At 37.4% G+C, this 22,470-nt stretch overlaps 2 protein-coding genes across 2 annotated transcripts; one reads left to right on the top strand and one right to left on the bottom strand.

Moving 5' to 3' along the window:
- Positions 1-4,871: 4,871 nt before the first annotated feature.
- selenof (selenoprotein F) lies at positions 4,872-7,417 on the bottom strand. The gene is made up of 5 exons (XM_065276197.1): positions 7,261-7,417; positions 6,467-6,634; positions 6,255-6,318; positions 5,934-5,983; positions 4,872-5,511 (listed from the first exon to the last, which is right to left on the bottom strand). Exons 1-5 carry the CDS (start codon positions 7,306-7,308, stop codon positions 5,380-5,382), a joined length of 462 nt encoding a protein of 153 aa, XP_065132269.1. The 5' UTR covers positions 7,309-7,417; the 3' UTR covers positions 4,872-5,379.
- Positions 7,418-7,578: 161 nt separating this feature from the next.
- Positions 7,579-19,364, top strand: hs2st1a (heparan sulfate 2-O-sulfotransferase 1a). Its single transcript, XM_065276196.2, has 7 exons — positions 7,579-8,012; positions 13,127-13,359; positions 14,227-14,312; positions 14,867-15,005; positions 15,205-15,302; positions 15,808-15,965; positions 17,362-19,364. Exons 1-7 carry the CDS (start codon positions 7,889-7,891, stop codon positions 17,586-17,588), a joined length of 1,065 nt encoding a protein of 354 aa, XP_065132268.1. The 5' UTR covers positions 7,579-7,888; the 3' UTR covers positions 17,589-19,364.
- Positions 19,365-22,470: the final 3,106 nt, after the last annotated feature.

The raw sequence follows: 22,470 nt of genomic DNA, 5'->3' as shown, positions 1-22,470 counted from the left end.
CCTACATAATGTAACATTTTGTAAAAATATATCCTTGACATCTTTAATACTGACTGAGTAAGACCCTGCGAAAGACTGAAATTAACGTGAAATCAGTGAGTGAAATCAAATATAAAAATGTAATACTCCTAATCTTATAATTATGAGACTTTAGCCTGGATTTCACAGACAGGGTCACATATTTTGTAAATATTACTTTAAATATATATTTTAATTCTTTCTTTACCTTGGCCATTACAGCTCCTAGTTATCGTTTCAGATATGCAGTAAGGTTTGGCATTGATATGTCAAGCAGAAAAGAGATCAAAATATAGGATTATTAGGAACACCTGTTCAATTTCACATTAATGCAATTATCTAATCAACCAATCACATGGCAGTTGCTTCAATGCATTTAGAGGTGTGGTCCTGGTCAAGACAATCTCCTGAACTCCAAACTGAATGTCAGAATGGGAAAGAAAGGTGATTAAAGCAATTTTGAGCGTGGCATGGTTGTTGGTGCCAGACGGGCCGGTCTGAGTATTTTACAGTCGACTCAGTTACTGGGATTTTCACGCACAACCATTTCTACGGTTTACAAAGAATGATGTGAAAGGGGGAAAACATCCAGAATGCGGCAGCAGGGGCGTAACTATCGGTAAGCAGGGTAAGCGTTGCTTACGGGCCCAGACCAATCAGGGGCACGCCCGACTGGAAGAATTTGATTGACAGTCGGCGGGCCGTATCATATTCGTTGCTATTCGCTGTTCCCAGGCTTTCTCACGGGTTTTCAATAGGCAGCTGGATGTCTCTCGCGGTAGTTTGACGTAACCCGGCTATCAATTCTTGAGGCGCATGAAGTTGAACAAGCCATCGCCCAATGAAATCACCGCTAGCGATAGAGCCCAACTAATCACAGCCCAGAGTTTCTGTGCACGTTTGAAATCGGCTGGTTTGTATCTTTTTGTTTCTTAGCACAAACAAGAAACGATAACGCTTTAAATACCCAAACACTACATCAGGCACCTAAAGCAAAGCACAAAGTGCAGCAGTAAGTAAACAAATGATTTTGAACGGTATGGATCGATCCTACGTATGTAATGATTGAGCTGTGTTTTGTCTAAAGTTTAGAGCTGCTGTGTGCATCATGTCATCCAGAACTGAAGCCCGGAAAATACATCTACAAATTATAATGTGGTTATAATGTAACGCTATAGCCTATAATGTAAGTGAGCATCTTTCATATGTATTTAGACCTAGGTGTATGTGTGTGTGTGTGTGTGTGTGTGTGTGTAGTCATAGCAATGAGTAACAAAATGTTATAGTGTGCTGTCACCAGCAGTGTTTTTTCATATGTTATGGTGCACTGTCACCGATGTTATGTTTTTGTTGTGGTGCGCGTATGCTATTTCTGATTTTGTCAGTCATCTCATGTCTCTATCCTGTCCTGTCCAACTCATTGTAACCTGCTTGTGGACATTGCGTCATCACGTGCTGTAGTAAAGGGCCTGCCTTGATAATCCTGCTTAGGGGCCCGGTGTTGGCTCGTTACGCTACAGTGCGGCAGTCCTGTGGGTGAAAATGCCTGAGGTCAGAGGAGAATGGGACAACTTTGACTGAAATAACCCCTCGTTACAACCGAGGTATGCAGCAAAGCATTTGTGAAGCCACAACACGCACAACCTTGAGGCGGATGGGCTACAACAGCAAAAGACCCCACCAGTACCACTCATCTCCACTACAAATAGAAAAAAGAGGCTACAATTTGCACAAGCTCACCAAAATTGGACAGTTGAAGACTGGAGAAAGTTTGCCTGGTCTGATGAGTCTCGATTTCTGTTGAGACATTCAGATAGGAGAGTCAGAATTTGGCGTAAACAGAATGAGAACATGGATCCATCATGCCTTGTTACCACTGTGCAGGTTGGAGGTGGTGTTGTAATGGTGTGGGAGATGTTTTCTTGGCACACTTTAGGCCCCTTAGTGCCAATTGGGCATCGTTTAAATTCCATGGCCTACCTGAGCATTGTTTCTGACCATGTCCATCCCTATATGACCACCATATGTACCCATCCTCTGATGGCTACTTCCAGCAGGATAATGCACCATGTCACAAAGCTTGAATCATTTCACATTGGTTTCTTGAACATGGCAGTGAGTACACCGTACTACAATGGCCCCCACACTGTCACCAGATCTCAACCCAATAGAGCATCTTTGGGATGTGGTGGAAGGGGAGCTTCGTGCTCTAGATGTGATTTTGCTATTAGTTAAAATTCACAAGGATGTGCTGATGAACTGTTTCCTGAATTCTGCAGTTTTTACCTTCGAATGCAAAACAAACAAATTGAGAACACAAAAGTGTGGTTTAACTTAAAATCAAAGATAAACATGCTAAACATAAATAAATGGAAGCAGACTCAGCTATTAAAAATATGCTTGGTTTCATTGTTGATTGATGACTAACTGTGACTAACTGGTGATGACTAACACTGTTTGAACCCAATAATACAAAGAATGACTGTAACATATTGTGCAAATCTGTCAAAAGACTGATTTGCCAAATCATCTGTCGACTATGCAATAATGGAAAACAAATTTACTGACAAATATTCAATTGAAAAGCACAGATTTGTCTATTAAATCATTTTATTTGTTGTTTTTTATTTGTGTTTAAAATGAATTTGAATCAGTTGGTTTTTTTGTGTATTTCATTAGCCTGGTTAGCCAGACCTACATTAAGATGTAAGGTCTGGCAACTCTTCACACAAACGGCTCAATGCAAGGGGCGGGATATAAGGTTGTCCCTCAAAATGCCTCTGCACGCAATAGGATAGCGCTATGACGGATCAGAGCAACGAAGAAGGTGACGTAGTTACCGTAACCAGTCGGCAAAACTCCAAACACATCTTTCTTGCTTAAAAAGGACTTCAGTAGGGTTTATTTGCTCTTCTCTCAAAGAAAAACATAAGTCTAAGTCCTCCAGAGTCGCGGCCAAAGCCGCTTCAAAAGAAAGCTGTTCGCCAGCAGCAGCAGCCATTCTCTGTTTTCAAGTAGGAACCGTTGCAGCTCTGTCGTCATCATGTTAAGCCCGCCCCACAGACGCTACACACGATGTGATTGGCCTGACCAAATTTTGGTTTTTGGACCGGTTAAGTGTATTGTGAGTGCCTAGACTAAACCCTGGCAGCAAATATATTTTGCGGCCGCTAGGGTGCGTCTAGATTTCTAGGCTAGTATTTCATGGCTTCTAACACCAAAAGTACCATGGTAGTCCTGCTGTGTGACAAGGGAATATGGTTGGGCTTTGGAATAACTTGGACATTCTACTTATTCAGTATACTCATCATAGTGTAAAACTATAATAGACCATGGTATTGCTGTAGTTCTAATTAAAATAAAAAAAGTTAAACACATTGGGGCGGATTCCCAGGGAGCGGTTTAGGTTAATCCAGGACTAGGCCTTATTGATATTAGGTCATTTAAGAAGTTTTTACAAACATATCTTACAAAAAAACATTACAGGTGTGCATCTTAAAGGGGATATATCATTAAAATCGTCTTTTCCCTGTTTAAGTGCTATAATTGGGTCCGCAGTGCTTCAATCAACCTAGAAAATGTGAAAAAGTTCAACACAGTAACTTAGTTTTGGTAAACCATGTGGGGAAAAAAATAGGTAATTGAAATTTGACTCCCCTTGTAAAGTCAAATCAATGTCAACGAAATATGTTAAAATTAAACAGGACAAGGTGTTTTTAAATTAAAGCAGCTCAAACATGCATTTTATTCTGGTACTAGGATAAGCCCTGTCCCCATTATATTCAACACTTGCACATCAAAAGGTGATACAACCCATATGTATGCTGACATCTAGTGGTACAAAAACAAAATCACAGCATAAATGTTCCTAAAAATGGGTTTGAAGTATAAAAGGATTTCATGCAGAACATTTCGCTAGTTCGCCTGCGCATTCAGTCTATTGAATGATGGTAAAATAAAACTTGATTTACTGTCCTCAAAAGGAGCTCGAACCCGAGGCTCGGCTCGAGACAGACGTCCCCCCCCCCTCATAGTAAGACTGAGCAGAGAAAGGAATGAGCAAAATAAAGGAGATTTGGGGAGGAGGAGGAGGGATGCCGGAAGAATCATCACTGGTAAGGCGTGGAGACTGACTCGCTTAAATAGGCTCTCAGGATGATTGACAGGACTAAATGTTTATGCTCCTCCCGAACCTGAACCTACGTTTAAAACTTCATTTATAGTAGGAAATGATGCTAATTTCTATACTTTTACTATAATTACAACAAGCTTACATACATACGTAAGTTATACCTCACAGCACCACCAAGATGGCATAAAATAATACTTTATCTTAATTATTTTAATCAAGTGTTCTTATAACACTAAAATTACTATAACTGCACTAAGGTCAACAACTACACTTCATACATTTTTTTAAAACAACTAAAGCATTTTAAACATTGGTTAAAACGTGTTTTTAGGTTAATATTCCTAAACTAGGAGTGTTTCATATGGTACATTATTGTTACCCTGCCTGTGAAAGTCTGAATCTAATTATTAGATCAAGAATATCAATATTTGACATGGCCTTACTCAGTCAATATTAAAGATATAAATGTACACAGAATATTTTAACAGAATGTTCTTTACATTATGTATGATTCCTTCTATACTTACCTGTAACTGTGACGCTCATAAAATGGAAAATAAGAAAATCTATGAAAAATATATTATGCGTAAAACATTTAATCTTAGCGCTTTCCTTGTTAAGATGTGTTCATATCTAACAACTCACCTGAATGCTGCCTGCCCCCCATAAAGTTCACATGACATATTTGTGTGTGCACAAATAAAATCAAGCTCAAATTCAGTCTTTTTGTAAACAACCTTTAATGAATCAATTTCACCTTCTCATACTGGAGAACAACTTGAAGATTTCCATCATTACAACAAGCTTTGAGAATTACACAGGGTCTTCAGGCCTCACATCCCATTTGACTGGTTTACTGTCAGGCCTTCACTAATGTGCAAATCTACACAAACATGTGCTTCTGAAGAGACACAACAACCTGTCCCAACCAGAACATTCAACAAGCTTAACTCTTAACTCAGATACATGATGTATAAAAAAAAATCTCAAAACTTCAATATAAAAAGAAACTCAAATACATACAGTATGTATGAATCACCTGAATTTAAACCAGACACATGTGCTGTTACTTTCAAAGACTACACAACAAATGATTTGACATTGTAGAGGGATATTGCATTTATGACCATTATTAAGAGCAAAATTAATTGTGGTTGTTTAACTCTGTTGGAGAGCTTAACAAATAAAGTAAAATGAGGAAATATGATTTTAAATAGGTAAATGTGAATTTAAATTCGATCCAACTTCTCACTAAGAAATTCCTCCACGCTGTCTGTGTTCCACTTAAGGATGCTGAGTTCCTCAGCGATGTTCCCACTATCGTCCAGCAGCTTTAGTACAGGGTCTGAGCCTCTCACATACTGCAATAACACAACAGAAAACAAAATTAACTAGTGTTAAAGTAAGATATAACAGCCATACACAATTTCTGTCTATGCTTATTGCCTATTTCAGTGGTTTTCAAACTGGGGGTCGGGGCCCCCAGGGGGGCCGCGAGATGGTGCCATGGGGGCCCCAGTTTTATGACATTTTATGAAATACATAAATTTATCATGAATTCTGTGTAATTAAACCTAAAAAAATAAGGCTACCAACCAAAAGCACTACTTTTTGGTATAATTTAAGAGTTTTAGAACAGTTTTTTGTCACAAATTTTCTTTGAGGGGCCGCGAAAGGAATGCACCGTACACAAGAGGGGCCGCACGCTGAAAAAGTTTGGGAACCACTGGCCTATTTGATTATATTTTTAAACTATTTACAAACAGGGTTAGGGTTAGTTTACCTTGATTTGAAGACCCTTAAACATCTTTGGCTTGTCACTCCTGACAAAAGCTAAAAGGAAAACAAAGTCATAATTACTCAACACGATTGGAGCGAAAAAGCAAACACTGTAGACCAAATCAGGCATGAAAGAGACCAGACGTCTGTGCCACACAACAACAAGAACAGCTGAGTCAAACAGCTGCTATAACAACAACAACAACCTTTAAAGTGCTTTAAATTGACTTTCGACTTTTCTTTTACTCAACCCAAGTGACTGCTTTAATAAATATTAACTTTAAAATATTCACCACTTTTGTTAAATCATAGTTAAATCATCTACCTTGGACTTGAGGGAACCTCCCCAATTTTCATCCACAGACCTCAAGGATGGCTCCTGGATAAAGCTGTCAAAAACAATGCCAAATATATACTTTATGAGTTTGTTTTTAATGAAGTGTTTGTGATTTATTGACAAAAAGAGATGTGTGCATGTATTGTTGATTAAGGACATAGGAAGAGGACAAAGCTTTGTTTTTATACAGGAAAACTCACCTTCCTAGACTCCAGTTGAGCCTCCTCTTGGCAGCATTGTCTGCAGGGAAGGTCTAGCTGGTTTAGACCGAACTGACCCAGGAGATCACAAGAGCTACACAGGAGATTGCTGGAGAAACCCAGCTCCCTGCAAGCCTCTGAGGAGAGCTCTGCTCCATAGGCTGCAAGCTGAACAAAACAGACATTGAGTACCTTTTAAACACTTTACACATTATAGCTAACTGTTACTACAATATATGTTACTACAACATAATGCATATGGGTCAATTCAATCGTGTTTGAAATTCTCAGCTGTTCGTTGACAGTCGTTAAAAGAAAAGAGCAAATGGGGAGTACAACACACAGGTGCAGACAGAGATTCAAACAAAAAGGCTCTGTATACAGCTATAATAATAAGTCCAGACTGTTAACAAACAAATCAGATTACATGATTGAAATGTTCATTTCCGTGTAAATGATTCAATTGATTTCCGTTTAGCTGGGACATTTGCCGGTAAACATTAGACTTTGATGATTGCAGGTGAGATATAAGATTGATTGTACATATTGGCAATAAGGTTAGCGTCACAGAGAGACATAAATCCAGCGACATTACAACTCTTAACATACTATACACACATTCAACCGGTTAAATGTTTGAGCCACGTCATAAGCTAACAATAGCGCACCGGCTAACTAACGTTAGAGTCTCGAGCTTCAATGCTTCGCCTTTTACGCCGCCATGTGAATTTTTCCTTACGTCTGATTATTTGTTATAAAGGTTTAAGGTCTAAAGATCTAGTTTATTCACCTACCGTTTGCAATAACGGCAGTAACCAGAGCAGGTATACCTCCCCCGCCATGAGTGTGTTTCTCTTCCTCTACGAGTCCAGGAGGAAGTACGTCATTCACACCAGGTTTAGGTTTTGCTTTTTAATAAAAGTCTTTCATTAATTATTATGCAACAACTGTCGCCATAAACCGATTTTTTACATAATATATGTGTATTTACAAACATAATGACAGGTATGGTAAATGTGATTGTGTTTTTGAAGTCATGTACTTGAGTGTAATGTGATTCTCCAGTCACAGAGCGACAGCTGAGCGAGTGACGTTGCGTCCCTCGAATGCGCACGCGCACTGAGACAACGTGATTCCGCTCCCCGGATTTAATAACAACAGAAGCTACACTACTGCTTCTGGGCGCTCAGAAGCAGAGGAGATTTGTTAATTGGAAACCGTACACGTAAAACGTTTGAAGCGTAGCTGCTCGTTAGTTTTTTTTGTTGAGACAGTAAGTGTAGATTGTTACAGTTTGCTCTCTGTGTTTACACTCAAAGGCTGACTCTGACGATCATGAAATAGCATTGTCCGTGGCATCCATGAGCTGTCTGTTATAAACATCGTCAATTACGGCATGTGCTCTGTTCGTTGGCTTGTTTGATGGGGCTTTTACGGATGAAGATGCCGCCTAAGTTTCAGCTTTTGGCTCTGCTGGCCTTCGGGGTGGCAATGATATTTTTGGAGAACCAAATCCAGAAGCTGGAAGAATCACGGGGGAAGCTAGGTGAGAAATACAGCTTTTTGACTATAATTTATCAATTCCAGTGTTTCAGAGTGTTAACATAACAATGGATTAAAACGAGTTTTTATTGGATTATTTGGCCATTGTTGTTTCAACAGAGGTAACTTAATAAGCATTCACGTGTGTGTTTGTGGTCTGTCTACCGCAGCTGCATTTGCATTCAAACAAGATTTATTATCGGTTTAGTGTGACGTAGTTGTGCATTAATATTTTCTATGCCAGTGTAAAGCGTGCGTCTAGTCTACATAAGTAGGCTTTTATGAATCCAATTTAAAGAATGGAATCAATCAGCCTGAAAATCTGGAAATGTTGCCTTATTTTGGAAAATTGCTGTCATTTTAATCACAGGCCAACTGTCTAACAAGTTCATGAGACCTTAAGTCAAACACACATGCTTGGAGTGATTGGATATGGAGTATTTTGTGTCCTACAGGCTGCTCTGAATGCTTTACCATTTGGCCTGTAATACATCACACATTGTATCTGTTTCACAACACCTTTACATATAATATATGTGTCACAGACAAGTCATGCAATGCTTTCTTTGAATAAAATTAATTTAATTTTAAATTGTCAATTAGGTTTTGTTTCCTGTTTCCACTGACCAGCTTGCTCATATCAATTAATGATGTTTGTGCTTTATGAAGAGTTTAACATGTGTTGAGGAATATGACACTTATTAGTCAGAAATGTGAGAGTTTGTTTTAAAGGTTTCTATCTGGTTATAACCTAAGAGAGGTCAGCCTCAACGCTCCATGAATTGATGTTGTTAACTTGTCATTTTGTTACAGATTAGTTGAAAGAGTCATATCTGACTCTTAATATATTTTTTAAGTCTTTAAAGAGATTATTTATCAGATTTTTCCATTTGCTCCAACGACGATGGCAGATGACATGCACATTCACGGTTCATCCATACTGGAAAGTTATTTGATATCTAACCTGGTATAAGTTTGTCTCCATTTGCTAATGGAAGTAGTGGGATTTTCTTTGAACACGGTTGGGATCTGTACTGTTTTTAGCCTTGGTGGAGCTGTAAAAGATTGTAAGCCATATGTTGTGGCTTGGCACGCGCTACAGTGGCCACTGTACATTTTCAGATCCAAAATAGCCAGTGTTTATGATGTCTTTTTAAATGCACTGTTGATTGTTGAAGAGGTTTTGGAGCCAATGACTTATTATCTAAACAAATACCTCTCTCAGAAGCGTATGATTTGCGCTGTTTACTTTTGATTATATCGATATGTTTATCAATGACACATGTATCATAGAGTATGTACTCTGTTTTATCTATAATTTTGAGTTTTGTTAAAATTATTATTATTTTTTATTTTTGCTGTAAGTCTTCCATTGTAAATTATAAATCTCTTTAATGAGCTGAAAGACATAAACAGTCTGTCTGTGATGTAGATAATTTCAGTGTAATGATCAAACAAACTATAAAATTGGTCAAAGTGTGCAAACACTTCATACTTATTTATTTGTAACAAATCTGATCATATTTGTAACAAATCTCACACAAAATGTACAAATTTTTGTCATTCGGTGCAACTAGTGGTGTAACCTGGAGCAATTAAAAGTATTTATTGAAAACCTCAAAGCCCCAATGAATACTAAAGGTAAACATTAAGAAATGCAATCTATTAATACAGCCTTGCTGTACAGATTAAGTGTTTTTCCTCTGCGCAAACACCACGCTATCATATTTCTCCTACACAGCCTAAGTCAAGGCACTTAACTTTCTTGTGACATGATAATGTAACTAACAGACCTTGATATCAAGTGTCAACATAAAATTGAGCCCAAAATGAACTCCATGTTAAATCTATCAGATGCAAATCTTAATTTATCTAAGAAAAGGCAGTAGCAGTTTTAAAGAGACGTCAATCATGGTATAACTTGTCAGGTTTGACAGCTGAAGGTAATAAATTCTTCTCCGCTCCTGGGCTGCTTGACACTTGTAGATATTACATTTCATTCCCTCATCATATTATTTTTGGACTTTACTGAAACAAGCCACCTTTTACATATATTTATTTTTTGCAGTGTCATATATGAGGGGCATGTATAAATCTGTGCATTTTCCATGTACTACTAAAACATTTAAATTCACAAAATAATAATGATAGAGCATTACATACATGTAGACAAAACCGAGTTCTATTGGCTATTTCACTTTTGAAATGGTACTCAACAATGCCACAGCATGTGAAGTTCAATTAAAGTGAACCTTTGGTTAAAATGGCTTTATGCATGGTCAGCCTGAGGGCACAAACCTGCCTGACCATTTGTAAATGAGTCAGTAGCGGACTGAGACATTAAATAAGGCCGGGAATTTAATGCATTCCAGGCCACCTTCGCTACTGCCGCCACCCTGTTCATGTAATCCACCAGATTTGCTAATCTTGTAGGCAAAAATTTTAATTGATATAACAGCTAGACTACAAGACTAATTATTAATTTGGCCACTGTGTTCATCTAAGAGAAAATGTATGCAAATTACAAAAAAAAAAAATGGCACTGACCAACAATACTGAGGGGATACAGTATAAATTTCTTTGGGTAAATCCTCAAGAACTCACTAGGAATACACCATGGATAAAGACAAATACACGGTTGGCCTACACATTTAAAAAGGTATGAGACAGTTCAAATGTTAAAATATATTTACAGTGGCAAGAAAAAGTATGTGTACCCCTAGTAATAAACTGGTTTTCTAAAGAATAAACTGCCATTATACGCTGAAGAAGGGCGTTCAGCCCGAAACGTTCGTTGTGGGCGATTAAACTCTATTTTCGCAATTTGAACTGTGAGTGCTGTCCTTTTCTAACACTATATGACATTATTTACATTGAGGGATTCAGCACCCAGTTAAATTTATATCAATTAGCAGTAAGTGTGAGCGTGTTGTTGCATAGAAGATTTCTAAAGTGATGGCCATAAAATGTGATCTGTGCCCGCTTGCATGAAATCCCTTAGATATAAGGTTAAGGATACACTTAGTGAAACATGGGGTTGCAAGATAAAACCAAGCCGTTCACTTTAAGGAAAACCCCACCATTTTTCATTATTTTACTAAGTTCTTACCTCAACTTAGACAAAATAATACATACCAATCTTTGCACAGCGCGTTTTGCATGTGTTAGCATTTAGCCTAGCCCCATTCATTCCTTAGGATCCAAACAGGGATGAATTTAGAAGCCACCAAACACTTCTATGTTTTCCCTATTTAAAAACTGTTACATGAGTAGTTACACGAGTAAGTATGGTGGCACAAAATAAAATGTGGTGATTTTCTAAACGGATAAAAAAATTAGAACTATAATGTATGGCGGAAGAGCACTTAATTTGCAGCACTTCGACCTCGGCGTGCAGTAACATCATCAATCCTATGAACTCCCTGCGCAAAGTGCGTGCTCTTCTGCCATACAATATAGTTCTCACTTTTTATCCGCTTAGAAAATCATCATGTTTTGTTTTGCGCCACCATACCTACTTGTGTAACTACTACTCATGTAACAGTCTTTAAATGGGGAAAACATGGAAGTGTTTGGTGGCTCCTAAATTCATCCCTGTTTGGATCCTAAGGAATTAATGCGACTAAATTAGCAAATTAAAAGTCAATAAAAAACATGATTTGCATGAAACCGTTTTATAAAAATGATAAACTTTATTTCAGCTTCGATCTTTTGCTGTGGTTTGCACACTGAAACAGCAGAATTTAATAATAATGCACTTCATTATGTGCTAGTCACTTTCGTTATAGAATTATAGGGTTAACGACTGACACAAAGCAACGCGGCACACCAGGACCTGACTTTGAAACTTGCAGCAGGAGCGCAAGTCACTTATTATGCAATAACTAGTCAAGAATAATACTTACCGAACATTTCTGTGATTTTTGTAGCATCCTGCTGCGTCTGTAGCAAAGGCTTTTTATTCCCTCTCTGTTCATCCTTTGCATTTGCACTCACTTGTTTTCCACGATTGTCAGATATTGGCAAAGAGGCAGTGCGTGGCTGATGTTGGGTCTGTGGTGGCATTTTCACATCGCGAGGTCCACGATTGCCTGATTCTGAGATTTTGAGAGGTCTGTCATTCATTCATCAGTCTATCACATTTCAAGCTGAGCTGACTGCACAGCAGGCAGGCCAAAACCACCACCAGACCATCGGGATATGCAGTATAATGCAGCAGTTGTGTGAAATAGGTTATGATTCAGGGCGTTTTTTTTTTATTAACTTAGAATTATATTATTACATTGAGGTTGATGTTGCAGCAGTAATAATAAATTCATGATAAAACAATAGCCTGCCACAATCTTCCATTTAATTCTTAAGTTAAACATCTAATATAGCATTTTTCTTTGAACAATTTTAAAATATCTGAAAGCTATTCAAAAGAGCAGCAAGTTCCTCTATGTGCTGTCGTGCAAAGTGCATCATGTAGCAAAGCAACAGTTGTTGTCATGGGTGCCACCAGTTGTCGGTGTGTGATGATTTGGAGAGGTTTTGTGACCCGAGAGCAGTTAGGGATGATTGAAAATCTGCTGTGTCTGGTTTATATCATCACCTTAGAGGAGCAGCTGTCCGGACACCAGACCGTGTTCACACATTACTGTCACCACATGAGTTTTCATCTAGAGATCCCATGGGTTTTCCAAGGCTAGAGGACCTCTGTTTCTAAACTGTGTGCAAAGACTAACTTTTGTCTGTATATTTGGATCAGAAAGGGCTTTTGTGGTGCCATTTATGTTGTGTGTTACTGTAAGTATATATTTAGCAGATGCTATTGGGTAAATAACTAAAACCACAGTTTGAAATTAAACAGTATTACGTCTTGGCAGATTTTCTATTGCTGTGATTATTTTGATTAAAAAGTTACAATTTAGATAATCTGCATCTGTAATGCTGTTTTATAGTATTTAAGCTTCCTGAATATTCTTTAATTCAATACTGTATATCCTGTAAAACTGCATTAAGACTCAAACATTCACCCCTAAAAGATTATTTTATCATTTGTTTTACAGCTATTCAAATGAATTATGTAAAAATATCTAATTTTGTTGTTGAACATTTCTGCCCCCTCCATTGCAGAACGAGCTATTGCCAGGCATGAGGTACGAGAGATTGAGCAACGGCACATTCATGAGGGAATAAAAGAGACCCTGATGGACGAGGATGATTTGGTGGTCATCTACAACAGAGTACCAAAAACAGCCAGTACTTCCTTCACCAACATCGCCTATGACCTGTGCAGCAAAAACCACTATCATGTGTTACATATTAATACCACCAAAAACAACCCCGTCATGTCCCTCCAGGACCAGGTTAAAGAGACTTCTTTTTGTATTTTACTTTTATTTAAATCTATATCTTCAATATTTAAATTGTAATTGCAATGTCTGATTTTCGGCCATGTAAGGGAGGGGTGTTGACTTGACTGTTACCTTACAGTTTTTTTGAAGCGTTTGTATATGCAGTAGTAGTGTGTACTGCTGTTTATACAGAATATTATATTACTGGAGATGTAATAAAAACATATTTTAAGATCTTCAATGCAGAATTGCTAAACACCATGTACATCAACGAGATGATGATATTAACCGAATGCTCTTGGCATGTATTACATGTTCAGCTTCAGCAAATACTTTCACTTCAATTCTGCTTAATCCCAGCCTTAGGTCATTTAGAAATACCGCTTTGTTGGCAGAATCTGCTAAATGCCATGTCAGTTTCACAGCAAAAGTCAGCAAAGTGCATAGAAGATGAATGTGAAACGACTGTGGGTCACATTTAAACTTTGGTCCCTTGTGAGTGCTTGGACCTAAATACATTGGCTGCCACATGCAACAGCTTCCCCTAGTGTGTGGTTCAGTTTCTTTATCTTTTTACCTAACTTACTTCTGAATTTCATTATTTGTGATGTTTCTAGATGCATGTTCAGTGATTTTGCTGCAGTTTTTTTTAAGCCAAAAAAGCTTGTATGCACTTAGAGGGCTTTGCTGTGATGTACAGTAAAAAAAAGTAAAAACCATTGAAATGACTAAAGTGACATTTGACCTTTTCACAGCCATTGCTGCACCTAAACATTTTTATTTACAGGAAAGACGCACTTATAGGGTTTGGCGTCTGAACTCTTAATTTGTTTTTCTGTCCAAAGTCTTAAGTGGTTATTTCTGTCATTTGTTTTGCAGGTCCGGTTTGTTAAGAATGTGACGTCATGGAAGGAGATGAAGCCTGCTTTCTACCATGGACATGTGTCCTTTTTAGACTTCACTAAGTGCGTGCTTGTAGCTATTCTCTATGTTAATTCCCTCAATCCGTTGTGGTCAATTTGCTTAGACGAATGGAAACAAAATGTTGTTTAATATGGTTTTGTCTTGAGTGCCAACACAAAACGGCGACTTGCCAACATTTTACATAATTATAAACTTGCATTAGGTGCTCTGGTTTATGTCATTTGCAAGGAGACAAGACAGGCCTTTTTATGTTCCCTGCTACCAAAGCGGTCACACAAAAAGCTGCTGACTCCTTGTGGTTTTGAAAGGAACTGCACCAAGCCATGGCAGATTCTAAACAATTAAGATAAAGAATGATTGAGAAGACAAAAGAAAACATTAAATTGGAAAAAATAAGGATATAAATATTAAGTTGTTAACATCTTGCAGTGACAAATCTTAAAATGGCCATTGTTTTGTCTCAAGATCTACATCAGTATTGTTTTTGTAAAGTATGTTTTGAAAAGTATGTTTTGTCCGGGTGAAAAGTATGTTTTGTCCGGGAAACTGCCCTATAAAGTTTGAATAAAGAGCTTTACTGTTTCTTTTTTATTAGATTTGGAGTGAAGAAAAAGCCTATTTATATTAATGTTATCCGTGACCCGATTGAGCGTCTGGTGTCATATTACTACTTCCTGCGCTTTGGTGATGATTACAGACCAGGCCTACGACGCAGGAAGCAAGGAGACAAAAAGGTCCGTTCAGTAGTCTTTGATTTAGAAATGAAGCAGTTTAGTAACACCTGTTTTATCTACGTTCTTTCTTCTGGCACTGAAGTTTAAATTCACAAAAAGCATTGATTAGTTTTTTGTCAAAATGCGATTTTTTTTTTTTTCCTCTCAACATGTATTTCATTCTTATTATCATGTGATGCCATTTTTTCTATTATTTTAGACCTTTGATGAGTGTGTAGCTGCAGGAGGCTCTGATTGTGCTCCAGAAAAACTATGGCTTCAGGTTCCTTTCTTCTGTGGTCACTACTCCGAGTGCTGGTATGCTCTTTAGTGTCTTTCAGTATATTTAAAATTTTGAAAATCTGACTTTATTCATGTATAAGCGCTATAATTGGGTCCTCAGTGCTTCTATCAACCTAGAAAATAATGAGTAACTTGGTAAACCATTCTCTGCATGCATGTAAAGAATAGCTAATTGACATTTTGCTCCCCTTGTGATGTCAGAAGGGGATAGTACCACTCCTTAAACTGCACTATCCAACCACGGCACTGCTATTTAGTGCAGAGATCAGCTCATTTGCATTTTAAAGGACACCCAAGAACGGCACATTTTGCTCACTCCTACAAAATAGCAAATTTAACATGCTCTAATAAATTATCTATATGGTATTTTGAGCTAAAACTTCACATACGTACTCTGGGGACACCAAAGATTTATTTGACATCTTAAAGAAGTCATGTGAAATGTCCCCTTTAAGACAGATCATCTTTTGCTTGTAGGACCAGTTGTTGTTACATTTCACTTATTTATTTTCTCTTACAGGAACATTGGCAGCAAATGGGCTTTGGAACAAGCCAAATACAATCTGGTGAATGAATATATGCTAGTTGGGGTGACCGAGGAGTTGGAGGATTTTGTTATGATGTTGGAGGCAGCTCTCCCTCGGTTTTTTAAGGGAGCCACGGAGCTTTATCGAACAGGTATGATCACCTATTGAATGTTTAATGTTTCAGGCTTCGTTCACAATGCACCTAAATCAAATATGGCTTTCATGTGACCCTGTCTGAGAAATCCAGGCTAAGGTCCCATAATCTAATTATCTTTGTAAATCTTCCTCAATCTTAGTCAGTTGAACTGTTTGCTCCATTATTTTGCTAACGTTTAAACTGTATGCAGTTTCCAGCATACATCGGTTGTTGTAGTTGTGTAAACCTCATCAAAATGCCAACATAGACCGTAAGATTAGCTGTAATTGTGGAAAATGAGGTCAAAATTCTAACTCCCTTTCCTTTTTTGACATCTTGGTGTTGAAATTACAAGACACATGATTAAACATGCATGACAGAAGCATCTTAAATATTCCTACACAGTGTTTGGGAAAGTTACTTTTAAAAGTAATGCATTACAATATTAAGTTACTCCCCCAAAAAGTAACTAATTGCGTTACTTAGTTCCTTTTCATGGAAAGTAATGCTTAAGTTACTTTTGCGTTACTTTTTCTTACTTGGCTGAGGCTTGATCTCTTTCAGGGCTTGCAGGTGTTTTTTTTTTTTTTTTGATCGCAAAAATGTCAAGCTCTGGCCTGCCATCTCCGTTTCTGACTCAAACTGTTCCCGCTCAGACACACATAGTGCGTAATTCTATGTTAATATGTTCAGTTTAATTCAGTACATTATTTTATTTTTAAATTGAATTAATTAAACTGAAAAGTAACTCACATTACTTTTTTTAAAAGTAACTCAAATATTAATGTGTATTGTGTACATTTATAAAGTAATGCGTTACTTTACTCGTTACTTAAGAAAAGTAATATTATTACATAATTCACGTTACTTGTAATGCGTTACCCCCAACACTGTTCCTACATATGCATTACCTGTCTTACTTATTTAATGGTAAGTATAATTACACACAGGTGGTGTTTGTACATTTTAGCGACATCTAGTTGTGAAATTGCGAAACAGCTCATCCCTTAATTTTTAAAACGCAAATGGTAGCCGCCACAGGACAAACAATGTAGGGACGAAACGCGCTCTGTAGAACAGTTTGTCTGTTTAGGGCTACTGTAGAAACATGACGCCGACTTCCATGTAAGGGAACTTGCGGTGTATGGAGATAAAAACGTCTCATTCTAAGGTAATGAAAACAATACAGTTCATTATGAAAGGTCTTTATACACCACTAATAATATAGTTATGTATATTTTATTGCATTTCTGTCAAGAGATCCTTTTAAAAGTTACACAATGAACCTTTAATACATGTTGTTAATTTGTAAAAGTAAATTCGTTTCTGACGCATCACCACCTGTTGATTTCTAAGACTATAAACATGTGTGATGACTATCTTTTAAGTGTGTCTCTATTTATTTCCAAAGGTAAGAAATCACACCTAAGGAAAACAACTGAGAAGAAGGCACCCACCAAAGAGTCCATTGCCAGACTGCAGCAGTCGGACATCTGGAAAATGGAGAATGAATTTTATGAGTTTGCGCTAGAGCAGTTTCAATATGTCCGGGCCCATGCGGTGAGAGAAAAAGACGGCGAACTGTATTTACTGGCACAAAACTTCTTCTATGAGAAAATCTACCCAAAGACTACCTGACACTCAAAAATGTGCCATCATGCAGAAACACTGGACAGGAGAAGACATTACACTGATGGATACTGCGACTTTTCTCCATCTGGATATGTACATCTGGGGCAGCTTATGCTGTTACATGAAGTCTTCGGGCCAAACAGCCGTCACGACTTGAGTCCCAATACATGTCATTTTAATAAACATTTAACAGCTCTCTGAGCATTAATGACTGAGATCTTGTTCATGCCATTATACAAGACAGTCATTTTGCCATGGATTGTTTTTATACAGGTCCCCATTTCATTTTATACTGCCCCATTCTGAGAGCTCACTTTCTCTCATTTATCGCATTTTTTTGTTTGACTGAATAATGTTGTGGTAGAAGTTATTAAATCTTGTTTTAAAGTCTAAATCAGAATATGGATGACTACTGAACTTTGAGGTTCTTTATTGTAAAAGATTCACTGTACTGTTTGATATAATACGTACCAATAACGTTTCTGGTACTATAGGAAATGTACTGTATTGAGTTCTTTACATGTTAAAATACTTTTCTTTGTTAATAATTCCACAATTGCTGTTTGCTAATTTAACCCAGAAGCTTCTGTTCACAAGCTTAAGGTTTATTCCTTTTTAGCAATTTAGTGTTTTTTATCTTAAAGTATATGTAAATACTCATCAGTTGGACCAAAACATTTAAACGTGAGAGGACAATGTATTCAACATGGTTTTGGTTTGTTTGGGGGTTTTTTTGTTACTACATTCTCAGAAAACAGGTACAAGAAGGTAGAAAAGGTGTCACTGGGACAACACCTTTTCAAAAAGGACACTGGTACCTCAAAGGTATATATCTGAAACATATTAGGACATTTTTATCATCCCAGTGACAACTTTTGTACCTTTTTTCTGAGAGTGTATCTGCATGTGGATCATTCTGCTGCTGTCGCTTCATGGCAAGCAAGCATCAGTTGTAAAATACTTTTTATTGGCTTATTAATATTTTAAAACAGTTTTCGGCATAATGTTCAAACTGACATTATTGCAAAGATTTGCATGTCAGTCTTTTATTTTAACAGGCAATTAGTTTGCTGCTTAGTAATAATTTAGAAATTATATAATATTATAAACGTATAATTTAAAATTGTATAAATGTGGATGTTTATTGGAAGAAACAATTTAACATTTCATTGGTACTGTGCCTTCTTTTTATGACAGAAAACATCTACGAGACAAAGCTGTTGCTACAACGTCTCGGCATGTGAATAGGTCATGAATCAAAGTTGAAACAGACAACCTTATAAAATCGTTTGCTTTCATGATGGTACTACAAGATTGAAAGTCCAGTTTCACAATGCAACTTGTCCAATGAGAACTGTACATAAATTGGTAGTGTTTATATACTGTATGTATAATCTTACCACAGATTTGTGCATGTTACAACAACACAGAATTTGCTTAAAACCATGTGCTGGAAAGAATATTTTCCCCCACACCCATCTTAGACACAATATGAGTAATGATGTAGATGTTTGTGACAAAAAATCACTCAACGATATCTTGGGGTCCTTAAAGCGTATTTTAGAGCATCAAAAGTAAAGAATATATAAAACACGAGAAGTCTGTACAGATGAAAGAGTTACCTGTGCTTTGTTTCTAAATGCCACATGGTGAGCCTTTATTTCTCTATTCCTTGTCTTAATTTGAAACAAAATGTGTCTCCTGGCAGTGTTTAGGTGGATATTAAAAGATTTTCTTCAGTAGATTTTTGTATGTCTTAAATAAAAGCAGCCTGATACTTTTTTTCTCGCTTGTTATTCCTTGTATTATAATTAAAGGGGAAAGAGAATGAAAAACCATTTTTACCTTGTCTTTGTTGAATAATGGTAGTCTACCCACATTCACAAACATACAAAAAGTGCTAATCATGCTAAACATCTCAGTCTCATAGAAATTCCTCTTTTAGAAATGTCAGCCAGAAAACGGCCCAATCTGAAAAACTGATGCTTATGACATCACAGGCATCTAACTGCCCCTCCACTTTAAAATAATTGGCTACATTTTTGAGTGGCAGCAAAGTCAGCCAATCAGTAATGAGATTGCAAGTTAAGCCAGTAGGGGGAGCCAAATAGGTGCAAAACCACTTGTTTAAAATCCCCACCCTAATAGAGCTATCTGAGAGAGGTTTTTAGGAAGCTTCTAAGGCATTACAGACCCAAACAAAAAAATGTTGTCTACATGTCACATCACAGAACAAGGATACATACTCCGTTCAATCATTCTATGTCACCTTTAATAATGTGTAATAAGCCTGTCAAAAAGTATTTTCTTAAACAAAAGAGAAACTAAAGTATGATAAGGCCTGCCATAATCAGTGCCTTAATTATGAGAGAATGCCATTGGACCACAGCTAAAAAATCTTTCCAAATATCTACACCAGTGGTTCTCAAACTTTTTCAGCGTGTATGACAAAAACGTAGAAATAAGGAAAAATCCAAAGTGCTCAGAAATAGCATACATTTTAGAAAAAATGTGAAGATGCTCTTTGGTGTAGGGCAGTGGTTCCCAAACTTTTTCAGCGTGTGGCCCCCTTGTGTACGGTGCATTTCTTCACGGCCCCCCAAAGAAAATTTGTGACAAAAAACTGTTCTAAAACTCAACATTTTAAAGCAACACTATGTAGTTTTTTTACCTTTAAATAATGTCTCTAAAATTATTTCAGTGATAGAACAACTTTTAACTGGACAAATTGTACTGTTGCTGCAACCTGAGCAGCCTCCTAGCTGCTACAAGCACACTCTGAAAGTGGCGGTGGAGGGTAGGAAACACAGCCCCGCCCCTCCCCCTGCCTCCAGAAGAGTGTCTGATACCAGGCACTGTTGCGCTTTTCAACCACATGGGGGAGCTGTAAGTCATTTTTACATGGAAACTACATAGTGTTGCTTTAATAAAAAATTCATTAAATTATACAAAAAAGTAGTGCTTTTGGTTAGTAACCTTATTTTTTTTAGGTTTAATTACACAGAATTCATGATATATTAATGTATTTCATAAAATTTCATAAAACTGGGGCCCCCCTGGCACCATCTCGCGGCCCCCAGTTTGAAAACCACTGGTGTAGGGTATACAAAACGTCAAAAAAGGGGATCCAAGGCACTCTTCGTATTAAAAAAAAAAAGTGTTATAAAAGGCCTTTATTTAAACATGGCTATAAAACATTACATCTTATAAAATGTCAAAAAACTGGGGCAAATGGCACCATCTCGCGGCCCCCAGTTTGAGAACCACTGATTTAAACATACAAAATGTGGGTTATTTAGTGTAAACCCATGATTAGGCAAAAATTGACAAACCCAACCACTGGGTTAATTAACCTAGAAAAGGGTCAGCATTTGACCCAGCCATTGGTTCAAACAGCCCAGAATTTTGGTCAAAAACAAGCAACAGCATAGGTTCCTGTCTGTGACTGAACTCAGCCCACCTTAGCAGGGACGTCTGTCAAGGCAATAGCCTTTCAGTCTGAACCATATATTTTCTTATCTTAGCAAAAACCTTTCAACAACCATCAGAGAGATGATGTTCTTTCGAGTCTGTGAAGCTATAATCCACATCACAATTAAAGTATTATTAAGTCACTTCTCAATAACATGGCCTACGTAATAGTGTAAATAATTAATTTCTCTATTAACTCGTCTCTTTAGCTTGCCTCTCTCAACACAATGGGAACAGATACCATGCCGCCTTTCAGAGATATACATTTTCTAATTAGCACTCAAATGAAGGGCTGTCTGTATCATCTGATGGTCATTGTCAGTTTTAGCTCCCCCCTACTGACCCTCAGATAGACCGTAATGAGTGATTGAGCTGTCACAGCAACAAATGAAGGTCTATTCAAACAATCCCTTTCTGTATTTGAGCGACAGTTGAGCGTCACTTCATTTTTAATGAACATAATAATTGTTGGTATATGAGTAAGTGAGGAGGAGATGGATAGGGGTAAATGTTTAGTTATAACTTGATTCAGTAGACTGAATTGTTTTTCTAATTACCAGAACAGAAATGTAGATCATTTTCCAGTGTATTGCGATTTAAATTAGGTGCTGATGAAAATCATGTGCTTAAAACAACAAGGCCGGTTCCAGCTCTAAATAATGAGCTCTCTGATTGTGATGTATATTTAATGCATATGCTCAGACAACTCACACCATTTGTTAATGAGAAGCTGGTGCTTTAGCTGAAACATCACAACATGCCTCTACTCAGCAAACAATTAAAGTAAAAGAGCGACGGAAAACACAGATGAGTTTTCATTGCAGACTGGTTTTCTTTCCCACATGTCGTTTTCAATCTTTGCATTCCTCCATTAGATCAACGACTGTGACCTCATTAAACATAATGATTCGGTAGGTGGTAGGTTGCAGGTTTCATTTGCAGAAAATCTAGACAGACAAATAATTGGGATTGATTTGCTTTTGTGGAAAAAATCTTGAATCTGAGTAAAAGCTATGGTGAACAACATTAATATTTGAACTGGTGTTTATTAAGTATGCATGAATGAAGTGAATGAATTTGCTCAAATAAGCAGTGTTTCATATTCACAATGGTTTTCTGTCAGGTTTCAGCACCAACACTCTTGAAAATTAAAGCACATTTATTGGTTTGTCATGTCATCAGAGACTAATACACCTTAACGAGTGACAGAAGGCACTGCCACAAACACAGCATTCATTCTCTCTCTCTCTCTCTCTCTCTCTCTCTCTCTCTCTCTCTCTCTCTCTCCCCCCCCTCTCTCTCTCTCTCTCTCTCTCTCTCTCTCTCTCTCTCTCTCTCTCTCTCTCTCTCTCTCTCTCTCTCTCTCACAAAATCTTTGTAATCTAGAGTGTGCAGGTTTGAATTAAGATAAATTGAC

The sequence above is a fragment of the Paramisgurnus dabryanus genome, chromosome 6, assembly GCF_030506205.2.
Source record: "Paramisgurnus dabryanus chromosome 6, PD_genome_1.1, whole genome shotgun sequence".
In the NCBI taxonomy this organism is placed as follows: domain Eukaryota; kingdom Metazoa; phylum Chordata; class Actinopteri; order Cypriniformes; family Cobitidae; genus Paramisgurnus; species Paramisgurnus dabryanus.
The sequence above is the reverse complement of the archived record's forward strand: the minus strand, read 5'-3'. Positions and strand labels throughout refer to the sequence as shown.

Coding starts and splice junctions, on each gene's coding strand:
- hs2st1a (XM_065276196.2), top strand. CDS start 7,889: ATGGGGCTTTTACGGATGAAGATGCCGCCTAAGTTTCAGCTTTTGGCT. Junction 8,013..13,126: donor AGAATCACGGGGGAAGCTAG/GTGAGAAATACA, acceptor CCTCCATTGCAG/AACGAGCTATTGCCAGGCAT. Junction 15,006..15,204: donor GGAAGCAAGGAGACAAAAAG/GTCCGTTCAGTA, acceptor CTATTATTTTAG/ACCTTTGATGAGTGTGTAGC.